This window comes from Strix aluco, chromosome 2 (assembly GCF_031877795.1).
Source record: "Strix aluco isolate bStrAlu1 chromosome 2, bStrAlu1.hap1, whole genome shotgun sequence".
Lineage (NCBI taxonomy): Eukaryota > Metazoa > Chordata > Aves > Strigiformes > Strigidae > Strix > Strix aluco.
The window spans coordinates 133,776,556-133,794,009 of record NC_133932.1 but is presented as its reverse complement, the minus strand read 5'-3'; the positions used below and the strand labels follow the sequence as shown (position 1 = coordinate 133,794,009).

At 49.1% G+C, this 17,454-nt stretch overlaps 1 protein-coding gene across 1 annotated transcript in view; it reads right to left on the bottom strand.

Moving 5' to 3' along the window:
* Positions 1-17,454, bottom strand: part of GAB2 (GRB2 associated binding protein 2) — a 95,814-nt gene that overhangs the window by 37,209 nt on the left and 41,151 nt on the right. The window contains exon 2 of the mRNA XM_074816415.1: positions 3,934-4,234. Within this exon, the coding sequence (XP_074672516.1) occupies positions 3,934-4,234 (301 nt within the window). The remainder of the gene's footprint in view (positions 1-3,933; positions 4,235-17,454) is intronic.

The following is a 17,454-nucleotide window of genomic DNA, read 5'->3' as shown; positions in this document are numbered from 1 at the left end:
ACTCACCCACCAATATTCCCTTCCCTGCTTCCATGGCTGGGTTAAACCTCTAGCACAGGGGCATTAATGCAGTGCATGAATAAGCTCTTAAACTCCTCTGAGTGTTTGCTTAGCACCCATGAATCCAAGCCCCTGACCCACAGAGGAGGTGGAAGAGGAGCTCCAGGGAGGTGCTGGGGGTAGCACAGTAAATTCGGATAGAGGTAATAAAGATATTGACCCCTCCAAAATAACTAACGCGTGCACAGGACCCCTGCAAGGACATACATTGGTTCAAGAGAAATTCAATTATGTTCTGCCGTAGCTGCACTTCTGTCATACTGGGAATGGGACAAGGCAGGGTTTTGTTTGAAGCATCAGCTCTGGAAAGAGTTAATGGCACACGAGTTATGTGTAGTGGGATTTGGTATTTTTTTTAACTCCAACAAACAAAGCATATGAGAAAATCCAGTTCACAGCTGAGCCCTGGCTGCCTGCCCACTAGGGCAGGGAAAATGCAGATGGTTTGAAATACCCACGCGCCTGCGTTTCTCCCACAGCCCGTGGCTCAGGGTCCCCGGCAGGTCTCCCCGCATCGTATTTGAGTCAGCCAAGGTGGCAGCAGTGCAAATTTCAGTGTAAAAGCAGGACTGAGCCAGGAGCTAATCTACTTTCCTCGAGCACCTTCGTCTTCCTTGGACCTGCAGAGGAGCTGGGATCCTGCAAGGCTCTGCTTGTTCAAAAATAGTAATTAGCTCTCAAAGTAAATAGGTGTTAACAGAAACAAAAAGCTTCGCCGCAGTCTGGGTAAACACCTTAGAGTAAATTTAATTTCCCTTCTCCTGGCAGATGTAATCACACTGCTCTGCAATTGTTTTCAGGTTGGGGCGGGGAGCGAAGCCACTGTGGTGGCTTTGCGGAGCGGCTGCTCCTCGGCAGTGCCGGGGCAGCCAGCAGTACCCGCCACTTCACTGACATTTAGGTCCCTGAGGCTGAAATGAGCTTCCTTTCAACAAACCAGATGTGTAATGCAGCTGGCGATCAGCTAAGCCAGCAGCTAACCGTAGCATGACGTTAAACTGCCCTAAACTCCATCCTCTTTTTTAATCCTTAGAGTCCCTCAGTCTAGACAGGACATGAAGGACTAATGTGAAAACCAAGCGACAGAAAATTTACACTCTGCCATCGAGCTGCACACAGAAAGAAGCATCAAAGGGTATAAATTCATTTGGCCTTTTCATTTTTTTGCCTTTTGGGAGCGCAGGCAGCACCCAAGCATGGTCCCGGGCTGGTGCAGAGGGTTTGCAGCCAGTTTGCATCACCGCATGCAGCTGCTTTCGGGTTGCCTGTTTGCTCACTAAATTGTGCAGAAACCCGGCTTTTCCCTATCATCATAGGGAGCTGGTGAAATAGACTTTTACCCAAACTGCCCCAAAGGCTAATGAGCTTTTCCTCCACCACCGGTGGGTTAAAAGCAAACTGGTGGTTGGGGCTCAGCTGATGTGGGGTCCCTTCAAGCCGGAAGTAATTCAGCATGTGATGGCACCTGTAGTGAACACTTTTGCCAGTGATGGAGTGTTTCCCCCGCCAGGAGGTGAATATAACCCAGGCAGGAACAGCTCAGCTTTGGGGCCAGACCCAGCAAGGCTTTTGGGTCAGTATAAAGCAGTCACGCACCCAGGAACGAGTACAACCAGAAAAATGTGCACAGCAGCTTCCCTGGCAGTTTCTGATCTTGTTCTGCCACGCTGCCTGTCTGCTGAGAGAGGGAGGTTTAGTTAATTAATTGCTACAATTAGCATGGAGCTATTCCTGCCCATGATGGTTACCTCTTCCTCCCCTTTTTGGTGCATCCAATTACTGACTCATTCATTCTCCAAGGCAGAGGCTACAACAATGCACAGAGAGGACTGAGGATGAGGAGATGAAGGTCTAAGAAATACCAGATGTCCCGAGCTCTATTTCTACCCAGGAACAGTCTTAATCTCATGCAAACACTTCATCCTCTCCCATCCATCAACCCATGGCTTCAAGGAGGTGAAGGGGTAGCACAGCAGTTACAAATATTACCATGACTGCTTTATTTCTCCCTCCAACTGACCCATCAGGAAGGATGGGTGAAGGGCTTCTGTAAGCCAAGATGGACAAGACTCCCAATACCCATCACACTGCAACGATCCCTCAACCTCTCTGCCCAGCCTTGGGCCATGGTTCCTTCAAACAAACATTATCTACTTTGGGAAATTGATGATTTATTTGCCATTACTTAACAGGTTCGGTGAAGGAAAGGTGAGCGTGGGGTCACTGCTTCGGCGAGCACCAAAGAGAAGCACCAGCCCTGAATAATTCATGCTCCCTCTTTTCTACAGCATCTGGACACATCTGCTGTGTTCGCTGTTGCAGGCTTTTTCTCGGCTGACTCAGAAAATCACGCTTTGGCAGCTGGGTACTGTTTCAAGTGGGTACTTTCCCTACAGCATTAAAGAGCTGTGATTTTGTTACAAATAGGGATTTTTGTTCCTCTTTTGCTGATGTCACTCCATGATCCTGCAGGGAATTGCACTCGGATCTCTGCAGCCTGACGAGCCCTATGTGCCCTTTGGGACAGATGTACTTGCAAGCGGGAGATTGTTTTTCCTTTTGCTGCCCAGATTTATATTTCACTGAAGTCCAGTATCGATCCCACTGCCGCTGGGCTGAAAGCTCATTTTACTAAATGGGAAGAAAAACAGTTCCCCCAGCTGAACGCACGCAAAATGGAAAATCCTGCATCAAAACAACTCTTAAAAAAGGGGCCTGAACGATTTCGCTGATCCTCCAGGACTGTGCTGCTGACATTGGGACGGGATGTAATTTATTTAGCCTGACCTTTCCCTGAAAGACCGCACTGGCGGTGTTATCAAGGATCCTTTCTACCACTTGTACACCCATTGCCAAGGTGACGTCCCGTTTCATGCGTCAGCCAGTGAAGATCACATCCACGCTGCTGTGATGCTTTGTTTGCTGTCCTGCCTGACAAGCTCTTGGCAGGGTTTCAGCTCCCGCGGATGGCAGCTGCTCCATGAGGGAGCAAAACAGATTCAGGCTGGACGTTATTATGGGGAGTTTCATGTAGACAGAGGATGGGACTGGACTCCCCTGGATGAGACTGGACCATGGATGAGATAAAGAAAAGATGCCCAGAGGTGCTACCAGGAGTAATGGGACCGGCAGGCACTGTACCCCATGCTCACCCCCCATCCCATCTCACTCGGGATTTATGTGAAGTGGAGGCAGCTCGCTGGCACTCACCACAGAGGCTTGCCAAAGTGCAGTTGGGTTTGGATGGCGGAGCATGACTGGTGGAACAGGTCCCACTGCTGCACAAAACCACACAGTGTTTTCCTCTCCCCTCCCAGCGTTTTCCCAGCTGGTCCCAGGAGGAAGATGGGGATGCAGGTGGGCGTGTCTGTCCTTCACATGAGAGCCTGTCAGCAGTGGGGACAACTGCAGCAGGGAAGGACATAGTCCCAGTAAAGGGACCCACTTTATACCCTTCTCCCCCACTCCACCAAGGGATTGAAACTTCTGAATGAGGGGGATTTTCATTTCTGGTTCCCATGACTCTTAAAGGGACTTCTGTGATGGATGAGGACAAAGGCCGCAGCTAAGAAAGTCCCCAAACCCCACCAACTTCTTACAATAGACTTGAAGGTCTACAGTTACGGGGGGTGTGGAAATGAATTAGGTGGCTCACAGGCGCAAAACCTGCTCTGCTTCATATGTCAAATGTAAGAAAGCCTTATGGAGGTTTCCCTTCATATGGAGGTCTCCATCCATTTCCCATTCCAGCCCTCCCAGCCTCATGGCGGCCTGCACCCCCCTCCCACAGGTCTGATCTGAAAGAGGAGCTGGGCTCCGTTGAGAGGACAGGACAGGAGATGCTCTTGGCTGTGGACACGGCTCTCACAGTACCTGTGTTCTCCTCAGACTGGTTGAAGCCACAGATCTGACAGATGCTGCGAACCCATTTGTTCATGTCGTCCTCAGTCTCAGCCACCAGGTAGAAGGTCCTGTCACTGGTCTTGATGTCAAAGATGTAGCTATCTTGTAGCTCCTTCTTATTGAAGGTCAGCCCTGCATCCACTTGCTCGCAGAAATTGAGGTTGATTACACGCAAAGGTTTCTTGGAGTGGTCATTTTTGTAGTATTCCAGGACATCGGGGTCCCCACTCATCCGACCGCTGCGCAGGACAAACCAGCGTTTCTTCCATGCCTGAAACCAAGAAGAGAGGAAACATGAACATCATCGCTTGAGTTGTGAGAGCCGAGAAACCACTGCCAGGCACAGGGTGACACAGATGGACATGACACCCCTCTGCCCCAGGATGCTCTGGGATGCTGCTCAGGACATCCCTGCAAGAGGTGCTCAGCTCAGTTCATCAGTTCAATACTCAAATCCCACTGGTTATCTGGGAGAATTAAATACTGAAATATCATTGTAGCTTAAGATGACCCTAAGAAGTGCTAGTTTTGAGGCTTAGAGCAACCTTGCTCCTACTGCAAGTTGCTTAGCGGCACTCCCAGGACCCAAATACCTTTTGCCCCTTCATGTGAGACAATCTGCAGGGTGGCATTACCAGTAATCACAGTGCTGAAATGCCTTCCAGCAGCTCGGAGGGGCTCAGGTGCTTCGGACACAGTGCCCTGGGTATTCTGCCCTTCAGAGAAACCCCTGAGAGCATCACAGCGTATGTCTGCAGATACTGACCATGACAATCCTATCTCTGTTTAAATGGCAAGATAGAAAGGCTAATAAAACCAACGGGGAACTTGTTTGGTTTCTTAAATATCAGGAATAATGCCAGGGAGACCCAGGGAGAATCCAAGCTTCATTTGTTTTTCAGCATCTTCTGCTCCCCAGTACATAGGAAACGCCTTAGCAAAGGAAAAGGTTATCATCGATTCTTCCGAGCACTGCCAACAGCGGCCCCTGGCCAAACCATCCAGGGAATGGACTCAGGGGTTACGGTGTTTGAAGCAAACTGGCAAAATAAATGTCAGCCATCAGCCCTGGCACTGGGAGCTGCGGTCTTTCTGCTCTCCCCATGCCAAACGCAGATGGGAGCCCACAGGAGGGGGAATAAACACAACAATAATGTGTTAAATGCTCTGAGTTATATTACACAGAGAATCGTGCAGGTGTAACTCCCCATCCCATGGGCTGGAGGGGTGTTTTTTTGGGGGTGGGCTCTGCATGAGCATCCTGGCACCTGCAGAAGGGATGCATGGAACAAGAGACCACCTTGAGCTGCTCCCCATCGCAGAGCTATGCTGCCTTGTGCAGGGCTCAGCCCTCATGGCATATGGAAGGGAAGGATGATGTCTAAGTGTAGTCCTTGAAACATCTGTGTTCATTCAGGCTGCCTTTGAAGGCAGTGAAGGTTCAAGAGGTGCACGAACAACATCAGCTGGATACAGACCACATGGATGAGCGGGGTGATGTGGGTTATCACCAGCTCTCCTGCATTACCCAACACAGACCTTGGTTTGCAGCAAAGGATGCCAAGGGAAGGGATGTGATCCCCACTGTCCTGCCCTGGCTGTGGACACTTTGTTTTTTTATGAGATTTACCTTATTTATTTTTTTTTAAATCACCAGTTTTTAGGGTTCATATGATTATGAGAGGTTTGGTCATGAGGAAGCACATGATGTCCCTAAGAAGGAAGAACTAACAGCCATAAACATCTGTAGTAACCCAAGAGAGGCAGCAAGGTGAGTGGTGTGCTGGGACCTCTATGATGCTCCCCGGGAGGTGACCACAGCCCTGTGAGGCTTTGCATATTGGCGATGGGCATGTGCTAGATCTCAGCCAGCCAATTGCACCAGGATCCCACAATTTTTGAGACTTTGGTGGCTGAGGGTAAGAAACCCCTATGATGTTTTCTCTGAATGGTCTGGCTCACACCGTTCTTCTCAAAGGCTTAAAAATAGCTTTTGTTGGTGTCTTTGACATTTGTAACCAAATTAGTTTTGCACTAATTCTCAAACTGGCTCCCAGTGCCAGGAAAGCAACTTCAGTGCAATCTTCCAAATGCAGCGGAGCAGCAAATTGCTTAGTAAGAGAACGTGCAAGGCTGGCAGATTTTGGGTTCATCCAGGAGACGCTCACTCACTTTTCATCAAAATGGCTGCTTTTAGATGAAAAAAAACTGCACAGAGCAGAGCTGTGTCCATCAGGGAGAGAAAAAAACAATTTCACCAGGCAGCAGCAATAATTTGCTAGTCCATCTCCTCAAGATGGATCACCCAAATCATTGGGAAACAAACTCACAAACATTTTTGCTAGCCCTAGGTGGAAAATATCCCATTAGCGTCTTCCTATTAACACTGAGCCGTTTCTCTGCAGCCACTTGGCAGGACTAAGACATGGGCACACATCAGTGAGGTGGTCTGAAAGAAAATCAAGTTGTGCAACACACAAACCACCACCTGAATGAAGACATATCCAACACTAGTTCTTGCTACTTGGCTCGTTGCTTTCCAACTGTTTGGAGTCAAGCCTTGCAGCATCCCTTCATGGCTGAGAAGTTGTACTAAAAAACACACAAAATACAGAAACTAGACTCCAGAATTTAGAGCTTTCATGAAGAAAATAGGATGAAATGCTGCAAGCGAGGCCAGCAATGCTACCACAGCTTCCCTTTTTATCACCAATGCCAGAGCCACAACTTCTCTAATTCTCTTTGGTCTGCCTGGTAGCAATGGAAAGCCCCACACAGTCAATATTTGGCAGAGAAAAGAGTATAACACATGCAGTTTGGTGGTGTTGAGTAAGTCCTAACACAAGCTGGTTGCAAAAGAACTGCTCTTGCCAGGACAAAATTTCTTGGGAAGCTTCAGGAGCTCAAGTATCACTGGAGGGTGGGATCCTTGGACAGGGCAACAGCCCCACCAATCTGGGATGCCCACCCTGCCCACCTCTGCTTGGTGCAATCCTGATGATCAAGAGTCACTGGTTTTCTTTTAGAACTGCTTCTGACCCAGAAAAACAGCTCATGGCAGCAGCCTCTGGACTTGTCTGTCCTGGACAGGTGGCTGCAGGCAGCACAGCTGGATACATCTCCCATGGCACATCTCCACAGCAGGACCAGCAGTTCCTGCCTCCTAAGATCAGTTTCTGAGCCAGAGAAATAAACATTGACTATTAGAAGAGAATGGAAGGAAATAAGAAAGAAATAGTCAGGAACCTTCTCATTTTTGTGGAGATTTTCCCCATTTCTTTGACTTTTTGAGCACTGAGCTCAGCAAGCATATTTTAGTTCTTCCCTAGAGATTTGCTACGTCTCCATTAGGAAGACGGCTCAGCTTGTGTTTGCCAGGCTGGGGCTGCTCTTGGAGCATCTCGTGGCACTAACGGAGCTCGCTTTGACATGTAGCAATATGTGGCAGAGGATACGCAGCCTGCAGCACGTGGCTCGTCCTCCTGGGATACTTGTTTCCCCATTCAAGCTATCAATATAATCAAAATCTTCTATGTTTAGGCTTCCCTTAAATATCACCTTCCTGCAAGAGAGTGATTTAAGGGTCTATCAACCAAGAGCTGCGACAGCAGTAGGATGCATAGGATCCATATGTGCATGGCAATTGCAGCCCACGCCAAAAGAGAGGAGGATGCAACTCCACAGGAACCTACACGCCATTTCCGAGACCACCTTCTCCCACCATGGAGCTGTGATGGCCAATACGCATCTCTTCCTCCACCAGAATTTTTCTTCTCCCCTTATTTCCATTTCTTCCCATCAACTTTGAAGCCCCTGTTGCTGTCAGCCCGCTCCTGCCAAAACACTGCCTCACCAACATGTGGTGTGAGCCAAGGGCTGTGTTTGTTTAACAGCTTTACAACATAGACAGGCCAACAGCTAAACAGCCATAAGCCGGTGCCTTTGTGGCACAAATTTCCAGCTGTGTGGTCTTTTGCCTGCATCAGGTTGCTTCACAGTTGAATTACAGCTGCTAAAGGCCCTTAATATAACTGAGAAATATTTTGATGCTTGCCAATTACTTCGTTTAAAGACTTTTTGTTAAAAAAAATGCCCATCATGCTGCCAGTGCAATGTAAACCCTCCCTGAGTGCTGAGAACTATGACTGCTGCTTGATTGCTTTCTACCTCTGCCTGATTGCTTTCTACCTCAACAGTGATGTGGCAAGTTAAAGTTTGCAAAGACGACCCCTTTCCAGCTGGATGCTACCTGGAATTGGTTGTTTTATGGGTTGAACAGTTGGTTGGCACAGCTGAGGTGGTGCTGCTGGGTTCGTTGGCTGAGTGCACTTAGCAGGGATGCTCTGGGGGGCTCGGGCAGTGGTTGGACCCTTCCTGTCCCATCTGCTGGGTGAGGAACCAGGAGAGCCCAACTGGAGAGGTGGCTGCTCTTGCGCAACTGAGATACCATCATGGGACATGTTCTGACCACACCATGAGTGAGGTCACTCACGTCCCCTGTGGCTGTACTGATGGTGCAATGATGTGACAGAGCTGGTGGCATCAGTGCAGAGGGCTCAGACTGTCCCTTGTCAGAGAATCTGGAGACTCCAAGTGCGTAATAACCCAAGTGCAATTAAGGGCAGGTCAGACAGAGGCTTTAACTATGATCATAGTGAGAGGACATTTGGACAGCATCTCTCCCTTTGCTCCCCTGTTCTCTGCCAAGCGATTGCAGAGACGCAGCCTATATATTGTTTCAGAAAAAAAGAAAAGACATGAGGAAAATAATAATTTCAATGTTAGCAAAGTTAGGTATCTATCCCCAGGGAGCTTGCTAACTGCCAAAATCCTAAGAAGGAATCAAACAGCAAATACAGTGAGATGGCTCTTGGTGGGGCCTATAGGAGTGGTCCACCCAATATTATCTTAGCTCAGAAGTGAGGAGTTGGAAAAGTCAGAGACTGTTAGCTTTCAGTTGGAAGGAATGTTCTTCCTATTAGGATAAACATCTGAGCCAGACCTCTCAAACAGTAATAATTTTACCACCACACCCTTATAGCATATATAGGGATAGGAGGAGAGGAGAGGAGAGGAGAGGAGAGGAGAGGAGAGGAGAGGAGAGGAGAGGAGAGGAGAGGAGAGGAGAGGAGAGGAGAGGAGAGGAGAGGAGAGGAGAGGAGAGGAGAGGAGAGGAGAGGAGAGGAGAGGAGAGGAGAGGAGAGGAGAGGAGAGGAGAGGAGAGGAGAGGAGAGGAGAGGGGATGGGAGGGGAGGGGAGGGGAGGGGAGGGGAGGGGAGGGGAGGGGAGGGGAGGGGAGGGGAGGGGAGAGAAGAGAAGAGAAGAGAAGAGAAGAGAAGAGAAGAGAAGAGAAGAGAAGAGAAGAGAAGAGAAGAGAAGAGAAGAGAAGAGAAGAGAAGAGAAGAGAAGAGAAGAGAAGAGAAGAGAAGAGAAGAGAAGACAGAAGAGAGAAATAAATATATATTTCCCAGGAAATCTCTGTGCGCTGCTCCTTCTCTCCCTGCTTCCATGTTTGTCCCTGCAAGCACAGCACACCACCAGTGTTAAGTAAACCTTCCAAAATTTGATCTGACACAAATCACAGGATCTAATCTGAGCTGGCAGGCGGGATGAGTGACCTAGCTGTGACATCCGGCAAATTTCTCACACCAGGATGAAGCCAGGGACTGAGCAATTTGAGCAGGAAACCCCACAGAGAGGCAAGAAGGTGCTTGTGTCCTGGATCTGCCCAGAGCCAGAGAAGCCCCAGGTGCAGGATGGCTCCTGTCATTGTCCCTGCAGCCGCCAGCTGCTGGCGGGGATGCCACCATGCTCACAGAAAGCCCTGAGCCTGTCCCAGCCCTACATGCCCCAATTTTCACTCTGCAGTGCAGAGTGGTCTTGCACCCCATCAAGCACATTTGCCCTCCAGCTCCTGGCACATCTGGTGTGTCAGAGAGGAGCTCACACTTCAGGAGCATGTGAGAAGGACCGTGATGTCTGGAAAGGTCTCACTGTTCTTCCAGCCACCATGTCCCCTTGATGTCCCCTCCTGGTTGCCACCACTTTAGCCATCCTGGCAAGATCATCCCTGGGAAGGGGAGATAGAGATGATGGGGGTATCCCAAGAGCACATTTTGGGTGTCTTGGCTCTCTCAGCAGTGTTATTGTTTTTGCCACATGCAACAACAATGCTGACTGTAGCCACTGGACTGTGTTACCCCACACTGGGGCTGACTCTGCTCTGGCCACCCCATCCCCACAGCCCTGCACAAGGTTCCCTACTGTGGCTGGTGCTACCAGCATCGGGGAGTGAAGCCCCTTACAGGAGGATTGTAGAATAACCTATTTGTGACCTGTATAATAATGTTGTCTTCCTCTGTGTCCCTGGAGGCTTTTTATCTCATCTGATGGACAGAAGGATGCTGGTTTTATTATTCATGCAAGAATGTCTCTCCCCTCCCTGTGTTAGCGCTAACTCAAAGGAAATGCAGCTTGGAAGATTTGCAAGCAGCGAGGAAACCCCCCCCCCCCCACACACCGTGTCTGCTCAGGTAACAGTTCTGCTGGCTGATTGCCTCCACAAATCCCCGATGTCCCCGAGCCCAAGAGCAAACAGGAGCTCCCTGAGTCCCCTCCTGCTCTTCCAGACCTCCCCATAGCTCTCCAAGCACCTTCTCCTTGCCTGCTGCTGGTTCACAGAACCTTTCTACATGATGCTGGAAACAGACAGGTCCCAGCCCTGCTCCTCTCACCCTTCAAAGGGATGGAGACTGATCCCCGCTAATCACGTGTGTGCCGTGGCTGAGTTCACGACGAGTTCGTTAGCAGCATCGCTTTGGGGGAGACTTGATTGGCAGCGTTAATAACGCCGCACTGCAGCGGCGAGACCCTGCAGGGCACAGGAAACCTTGCTGGGGTACAATGTGGCTTTTTCCTGGCTCGCTGAGGGATTGAGGGAAGTAACGGCGATGCAAAAAACCCCCAACCCAGTGTGTATCTCAGGCTGTTGAACTGACCTTCCCTCCTGGGATTTTTTTCCCCACTGTCAGAAGTGTAATTAGGCTTCAGAGCACACGCTGAATCGCTACGTGAGAAATCCACCCAAAGGCAGCATGGCAGGCGTGAGGCTTCCTGCACCGAGCATCGCTCACGACTGGCTGAGATGGGGTTTTAAGGAGGTGAAGCTTCAGCACAGACCAAAACCTATTTGCAAGATCATTTAAAAACCTATAAGCTTCAAAACCAGCGCCTACCACCAGAGATGTTTGCTACCAGGGAAGGAAGGGGTTAGGATGGCTTGGAGCTAAAGGTACACCGGTGTGAGCTGGAGGACCCACTCCTCCTTGCCGTGCTCTGTGAACGCAATGGGCAACAAAGCAGTGACACAATGTGGAAAACATTTCCCTCCGTATTTATTTTGCGGGAGTTCTCCGGTTGGAAAGATTTCAGTAGCTCAGTGCTGCATGGTCAATCTTAGGAAAATAAAGATGTCTCTCTGGGACATGAGGGCGCCGACTGTGTTTCTGCTGGGATGCTGGAGAGCCTGATTAAGGATGGGATAGAAAAACAAAATAGTTTTGAGTAGTGAGGTTGTACTTATACCACTAGACAAGCCGTGACTGAGAAAGAAGGACACAGGGGAAACCCTGTGGTGGGCCAGGAGTGCTCCTACATGGAGGGTGTAGAGAGGATGGAGCCAAACTCTACAGCGACATGCATGGGGACAGCATGAGAGGCAATGGGAAGGTCCCATTAGATGTAAGTAAAAGGCTTCACGATGAGTGGTAGGACAAAAAAACCCCAGATGGGGTGATGTCCATCCTTGGAGATATTAAAAAACTGCCTGGACAAGACCAGAAGCAATGTGATTTACATCCAGAGTTGGCCCTAACTTCAAGCTGGCCCCACTTTGAGCGGGAAGTTGATCTGGAGATCTCCAAAGGTCCCTTCTGACCTTAGTTATCTCCAAATCTAAATTAGTTTTCCATAATGAGACCCAACTCCCAGCAAGGAGTGTTGAACTCGTAGTACGGAGACCTGATGAGACTGATCAGACCCCCAGCCCTGATATGGGACCGGTGTAGTCACTCACTGCACACCCATCCTCAGCGTTTAGCATGAGAAAGGGCAGCATTGGTATTTTTTAGCTCTCCTTGAGTAAAACAACCTTTTCTGGGTAATTCCTCTTGCTGAAAGCTGCAAGGTGCCTTTGCAAGCGGGAAGGTGCTGGGAAAGCACAGGGTTCCAGGAGCAAGCTGGAGGCCAGCTCCTGCCCCGAGGCTGGCTGTGAACGGTCCATGTGTGAGGCCTCCACCATGTCCCGGCCACCATGCCATGGATTTTGTTATCTGGAAGTATTTTCTGCTATCCAGCCTTGTTCTGTATTCCACTCTGTTATTCCTAGCTGAAATCTCTCCCCCTGCCCCACCGTGGCACACCCTTTTGTGGGGGGACTGGAGCAGCACCCAAAGGAGGTGCAGGCAGGTGGGTGTCCCTGTGTGGGGACGGGCAGAGCTGGTGGCTCCCCAGGGATCTGCAAGACAGTCAGTGGAGGCGTGAGATGACACCACCATCACCTCTGCCCCAAGTCCCCATCATCCAGCCCCTGAAAAACAACATGGTGAAAGGGACCATGTCCTGCAAAAGCAACGCTGCAGGCGATACCCCCGCAGCCCCAAAGGGATTGCAGAGTCTCCAGACAACTGTTTAGTCTGTGTCTGATCCAGAAGCCAGGGCCACTAATAGGATTTTCATCCCTGGCCTTGAGGTGCTTTGTTTTTGGCAATGCCAGTCCCAAGGGTGATTGCCAGCCCCTGCATCTGTCCCAGCTGCATCCTGACTTGATGCTGGAACAAGCTGCGGGGTGATGGCACTGCTGTATCGCCTCACTAGGCCCAAACATGAGGTTCTGCCACACCAGTGACAAACTGAGCACAAAGCTGCATCATCCTCGTCCCCCACCAACACCGGTGCGGTGCTGTGTGGGCTGGCTTGCACCTCGCTGCCTCTTTAAGGCTGACATGGACAAGGGGCTTCCACAACCAAACAGGATGCCCCAGCAGCTTATTATGTGATATTATATTTATCATATTTATTATGATACTATAGTTATATATATTTTACATGACACACATCAAGACTGGTGCTCCTCAAGTCTGTTTGCAAAACCCAGCCACCACCATTGACCACACTCAACCCTACGGAGGTGAGCAAGAGCCAGCCAACCCGCTGGGGTAAGTCAGTCCATGCCACGCTAGCACGCCAACAGCGAGAGCAGAGTTTACTCTGCTTTTTCAACTTTGAGTTTCTGGAAGAAAAAGCAAACTGCTCAGAGATTTTTCTTCCCTCCTGAGACTCTGGTATCAGGCTCTGATAAGTGCTTTCCCGACCATTACACAAGCAGGGCTGGACATGGGAATGCGGCATGAACAAATGATTCCGAGCACAGCATTTTGATAACTGAGTTTTTCTAGCTTTCTGGCCTCTGCAAGAGCAAAATAAATACCACGGCACTGTCAGCAATTTCCCTTCCCTCACCTCTAGCTTTGGGCTACGCCAAATTGCTACCCCAAGAACAGGGATCTGCCCCCCAAAACCCCCACGTCACGCTGGCAGGGGTTGTGGATCCTGCCCCAGACTTCCTCAGCAAATACATGGCAATCTCTGCCCACACAAAATTCGTTGCAGGGATGTTTTGCCCTATGAGTGCCTAGTGATGGGCTTCATGGGAAAGAACACATCACTGCCCATCTCCCCTCTGCCTTCTCCTGGAGGTTGCGGCTGCTCTCCCACCCTGTGTCACCTGTCGCCAGTCCTCTGCAGCGTCTGGGAAGATGCTCAGGAGAGGACAAAGTTTGCTTTCACCAGGCTTGGGCTTGGCTGTGAGATATTTTCCAGGGAGGGCATTGTGTTTTCGAGTTTTTTTTGTCCCACATCCATGAGTGTCTATGAGCCCCAGAGGGAGATGGGGAAGGGGCTGTTATAAGAAACAGGTTTCCCAGCCAGTGAACCTTTTCCAACCCCTGAATGCTGCTTGTGTTTCAAAGCAAAGCTGATTTAAAACAATGCTTTTGAACCAAGAAAAGCATCTGAAATAGCCAATTTGAAGCTTAGTTTCAGTCACTTGGAGACCGGCACCTGTGTCAGCTCTGTGAGTGAATCCTGTAATTAAACTGCTCTGCCCTCAATCTGTCAGGTGAAAGTAGAGTGAAATACAGATGGACATAAGAGGTGGACAACAGGAATGAGAGGTATGTCAGGATGCTTCCCCCTCCCCTTGGCATCCCACTGCCTTCACTTAAAGGCTGCAGAAAAAGTATCTTACAAGGTGATACTGAACCTCTTCTGAGCTTAACAGGCTCTATGCACAGCAAAAACCACCATCCCTTGTTTGGTTTGAGATGATGACCTGGAGGTGCTGTGGGGCTGAGGATGATAGTAAAGGGTCAGGAAGTTTCTCCCCTCATCTAAGGGACTGATCTCCTGGTGTCTCTGGCTTGTTGCAGGATATTTGGGATAGGCTTGCCTTTCCAGGGATGATTTCTAATTTTAGAAAAACTCCGAAGCTTATTAATTTTCAGCCACTTTAATGAGCTGTTCCATTGTCTCAGTGTGTAACTGTCTCCAGATGGACTAACCTCCATAAGAGTTAGAAAATGTGACAAAATTGCACTTCTTGAGCATTGTCGTGCCCACCTCCCTTTCTGAGAGAAAGACAGTTGCACCATTGGGACATCAGTTAGGAGACGAGTGAGGGGTGTTGCACTTCCAATTGAAAAACTTCCACCTGACATACAGGAACTGGCACAGGGTCCAGTCATACAATGTTTTGCAGAGCACAGGTTTGCTTTGGTGAAACATACCCCCTCAAATCTCTCTTTTTTTTACCTTCCCCAGCACATTCCCACAAACCCTCTGGAAAAAAACACCAAATCCCTGGGAATACCATGGGAATTGGGCATCCTTATGCCTTCACAAAATTTTGATTTTCATCTTTCCTTGCTGTAGCTTTTTTGTCAAGGAAACATGACCATGGTAGCCCCAACATGAGACATTATCCAAAACGTGGGCCACTTTGTGCCAGATGCTGTGAGAAACATCATTAGCTCAGAGATGCCAGACTGGAAGAGAAAAGTCAGATGATGAATGAAAGAAGAGAGCTAATCCAGCCAGGGCTACTCAAATTGCAGTGGTGGTGAGGTCCTTACCTTGCCTTCTGGCTCCCAAGCCAATAAATTACTCCCCTGACCCCTTGGCTACAATCACTATTCACCAGAGTTGCTGGCACAAAGGGGGCAACAAGAATGATCAAAGGACTGGAATGGCCTTGTTCTCTGCAAGGAACTATTAAGTGAGACAGACCTCCTCAGTCTGGAAAAGAGTCAGGATAGGAGAGATGCTGAGGAAACCATCAATGGCAGGGAGAAGGTGGTGATGACCCACTCACTCTCACCTAATACAAGAATGATGGTACATCATCATAAGAGGAGCCAGGCTCAGGGCACACAAAAATGGGCCACACAGAAATGACCTGTGGGACTCCTTGCTGAAGGATGTTCTGGAAGCTTCAAGTTTAGCTGGCCCCAAGTGGAGACTGAACAAGATCACGGAGACAAAATCCCCCAAAGGTGCCATCATGTGTAGCAATGGAAGGCTGTACTGAAAACTGTTGACAACAGGGAAAATATTAGGAGGAGGAGGGAGTCTTCCCTAGTTGCCTGCTTATGGACCACTGCAACATTCAACAGTAGATGGACTTGGGTTTGACCCTCTATGGGTGTTCAAATGTGCCAGGCTTGGAAGGAGCAAGGGAGGCAGCATTGTCACACTGACCCTCGTGGCAGAGCCCAACCATCACAGCTTCACATGCTGTCCTGGTTTTGCTCCAGGAAAGGTGGTGTAGTTGGTATTTTGGCAAGAAAGAGGCAGGAGGCTGTGAGACCAAACACGTTAAATGTGGGCAAAAGTGAGAAATAGAGTCAAAAGCTCCTATGAGAAAAACAGCTCCATGGAGAGCGGCACCAACAGAACTCACTTACCTGTGGGCTCGTTTCTCATGGCTTAGCTGATTTTGGGACCTGGCGTTCATTCCTGCAGCTTAAAAGGGCACCTTAACAAGTGGATTCCCTGGTGCTTCATAATGTGTAAGCTCATGCAAAAGACTTTCCTTTGTTAAGAGAGGATTTTTCTCCTCTTTCAGCTCACCCTTTTAGATGAAACTCGTAGAGATCTAATTATCTCATCCTGCTGTCAGGCCCTTCTGAAACCTGCTGAGGGATTTACGGGTTTCCAGGAGACACTCACAGAAGGCACATGCACATCCAAACACTCCCCAAGGCTTCATCGTGCCGAGCTCACAGCCCTGACCACTGCTCTCCTGGTAAGCACCATGCTCAGGCAGTTTGACTCTTGGGCTGGAGGGCAGCGGAAGATAACTCAGGGTACACATGGGGACAACCCCAGATCTTCACAACACAAGGGTCCACATCTCACTTGTTGCACAGCTGGGTTGAGGGTGGCCAGCTAAAATACATAGATTTCTGGTTTCAATGCCACAGTGAGGCATCTCCAGATGTTCCCAATAGCCAAAACATCTGTCAGTGACAGCCGTTGGTTAGAGTCTGTGTTGAGTCCTCACAACCCTTCCAGTCCCACAACCCTGTGCCTACAGAAAAAAATTTTCTCCAGGTTCCCCCTTCACCTGTGTGAATCACAGATTCAGGCAGTCCAGGTCTCCTGAGGTCCCTTCCAACCTGAATTATTTCAGTGATCCTACGACTGCAAACTGCTTTCTTCTACATCACAGGCTTTTAATTAAATGCACATTTATGCCCATATGGACCCCAGTAACTGATCATTCGTCCTTGTATTTAGCCACCATCTCCAGAAAGAAAAAGCAGGGAGGGGGTTGCTTCCAATCTGTCACTTTGTGGCTTTGGCACATTGCAAAGGGCTCTTGTGATGCCCTTCTCCACTAGACTGGAGCATCCTTAGCACCTTTGTGGGGAAAAAATAGCACAATCATCTGTGTGCTCCAACCTCTCAGCTCTTCCAAAAAACTAACCAGCTGCCAGCCTAAGCATTTGCTGTGCTAAACACCATTTCTTCAATACTTTCATGTTCCCTTTCTTTCTCTTTGGCATCGACAGTACTAGCCAGCTACTCTAACACATTTTGTCATTGCTGTATATAAGGAAAAATAAATGCACCTCCTAACCCTTCATTTCAACATCAAAGGTCACTGTAGCTGTTTCTGCTGCAGCCTCAACTCATGTCAGGAGCTGCTCGTGAAATTTCTTTCTGCTAAACCCAGGAAATCCTGCATTTGGTGATTCACTGCCCTTTTCCGTAGGAACAGTCTTAATTTCTACTCCTTTGATGTACAATTTTGCATTGGACTGTCTTCTAATGTTTTTTTCAAATGGGGTCTGCTTGCCAAGCGATACAGACTGCCCCGTTTGATGAATTTGTCTTCAACATTTACTGTTTCATTACCCTTTGTGCCACTGG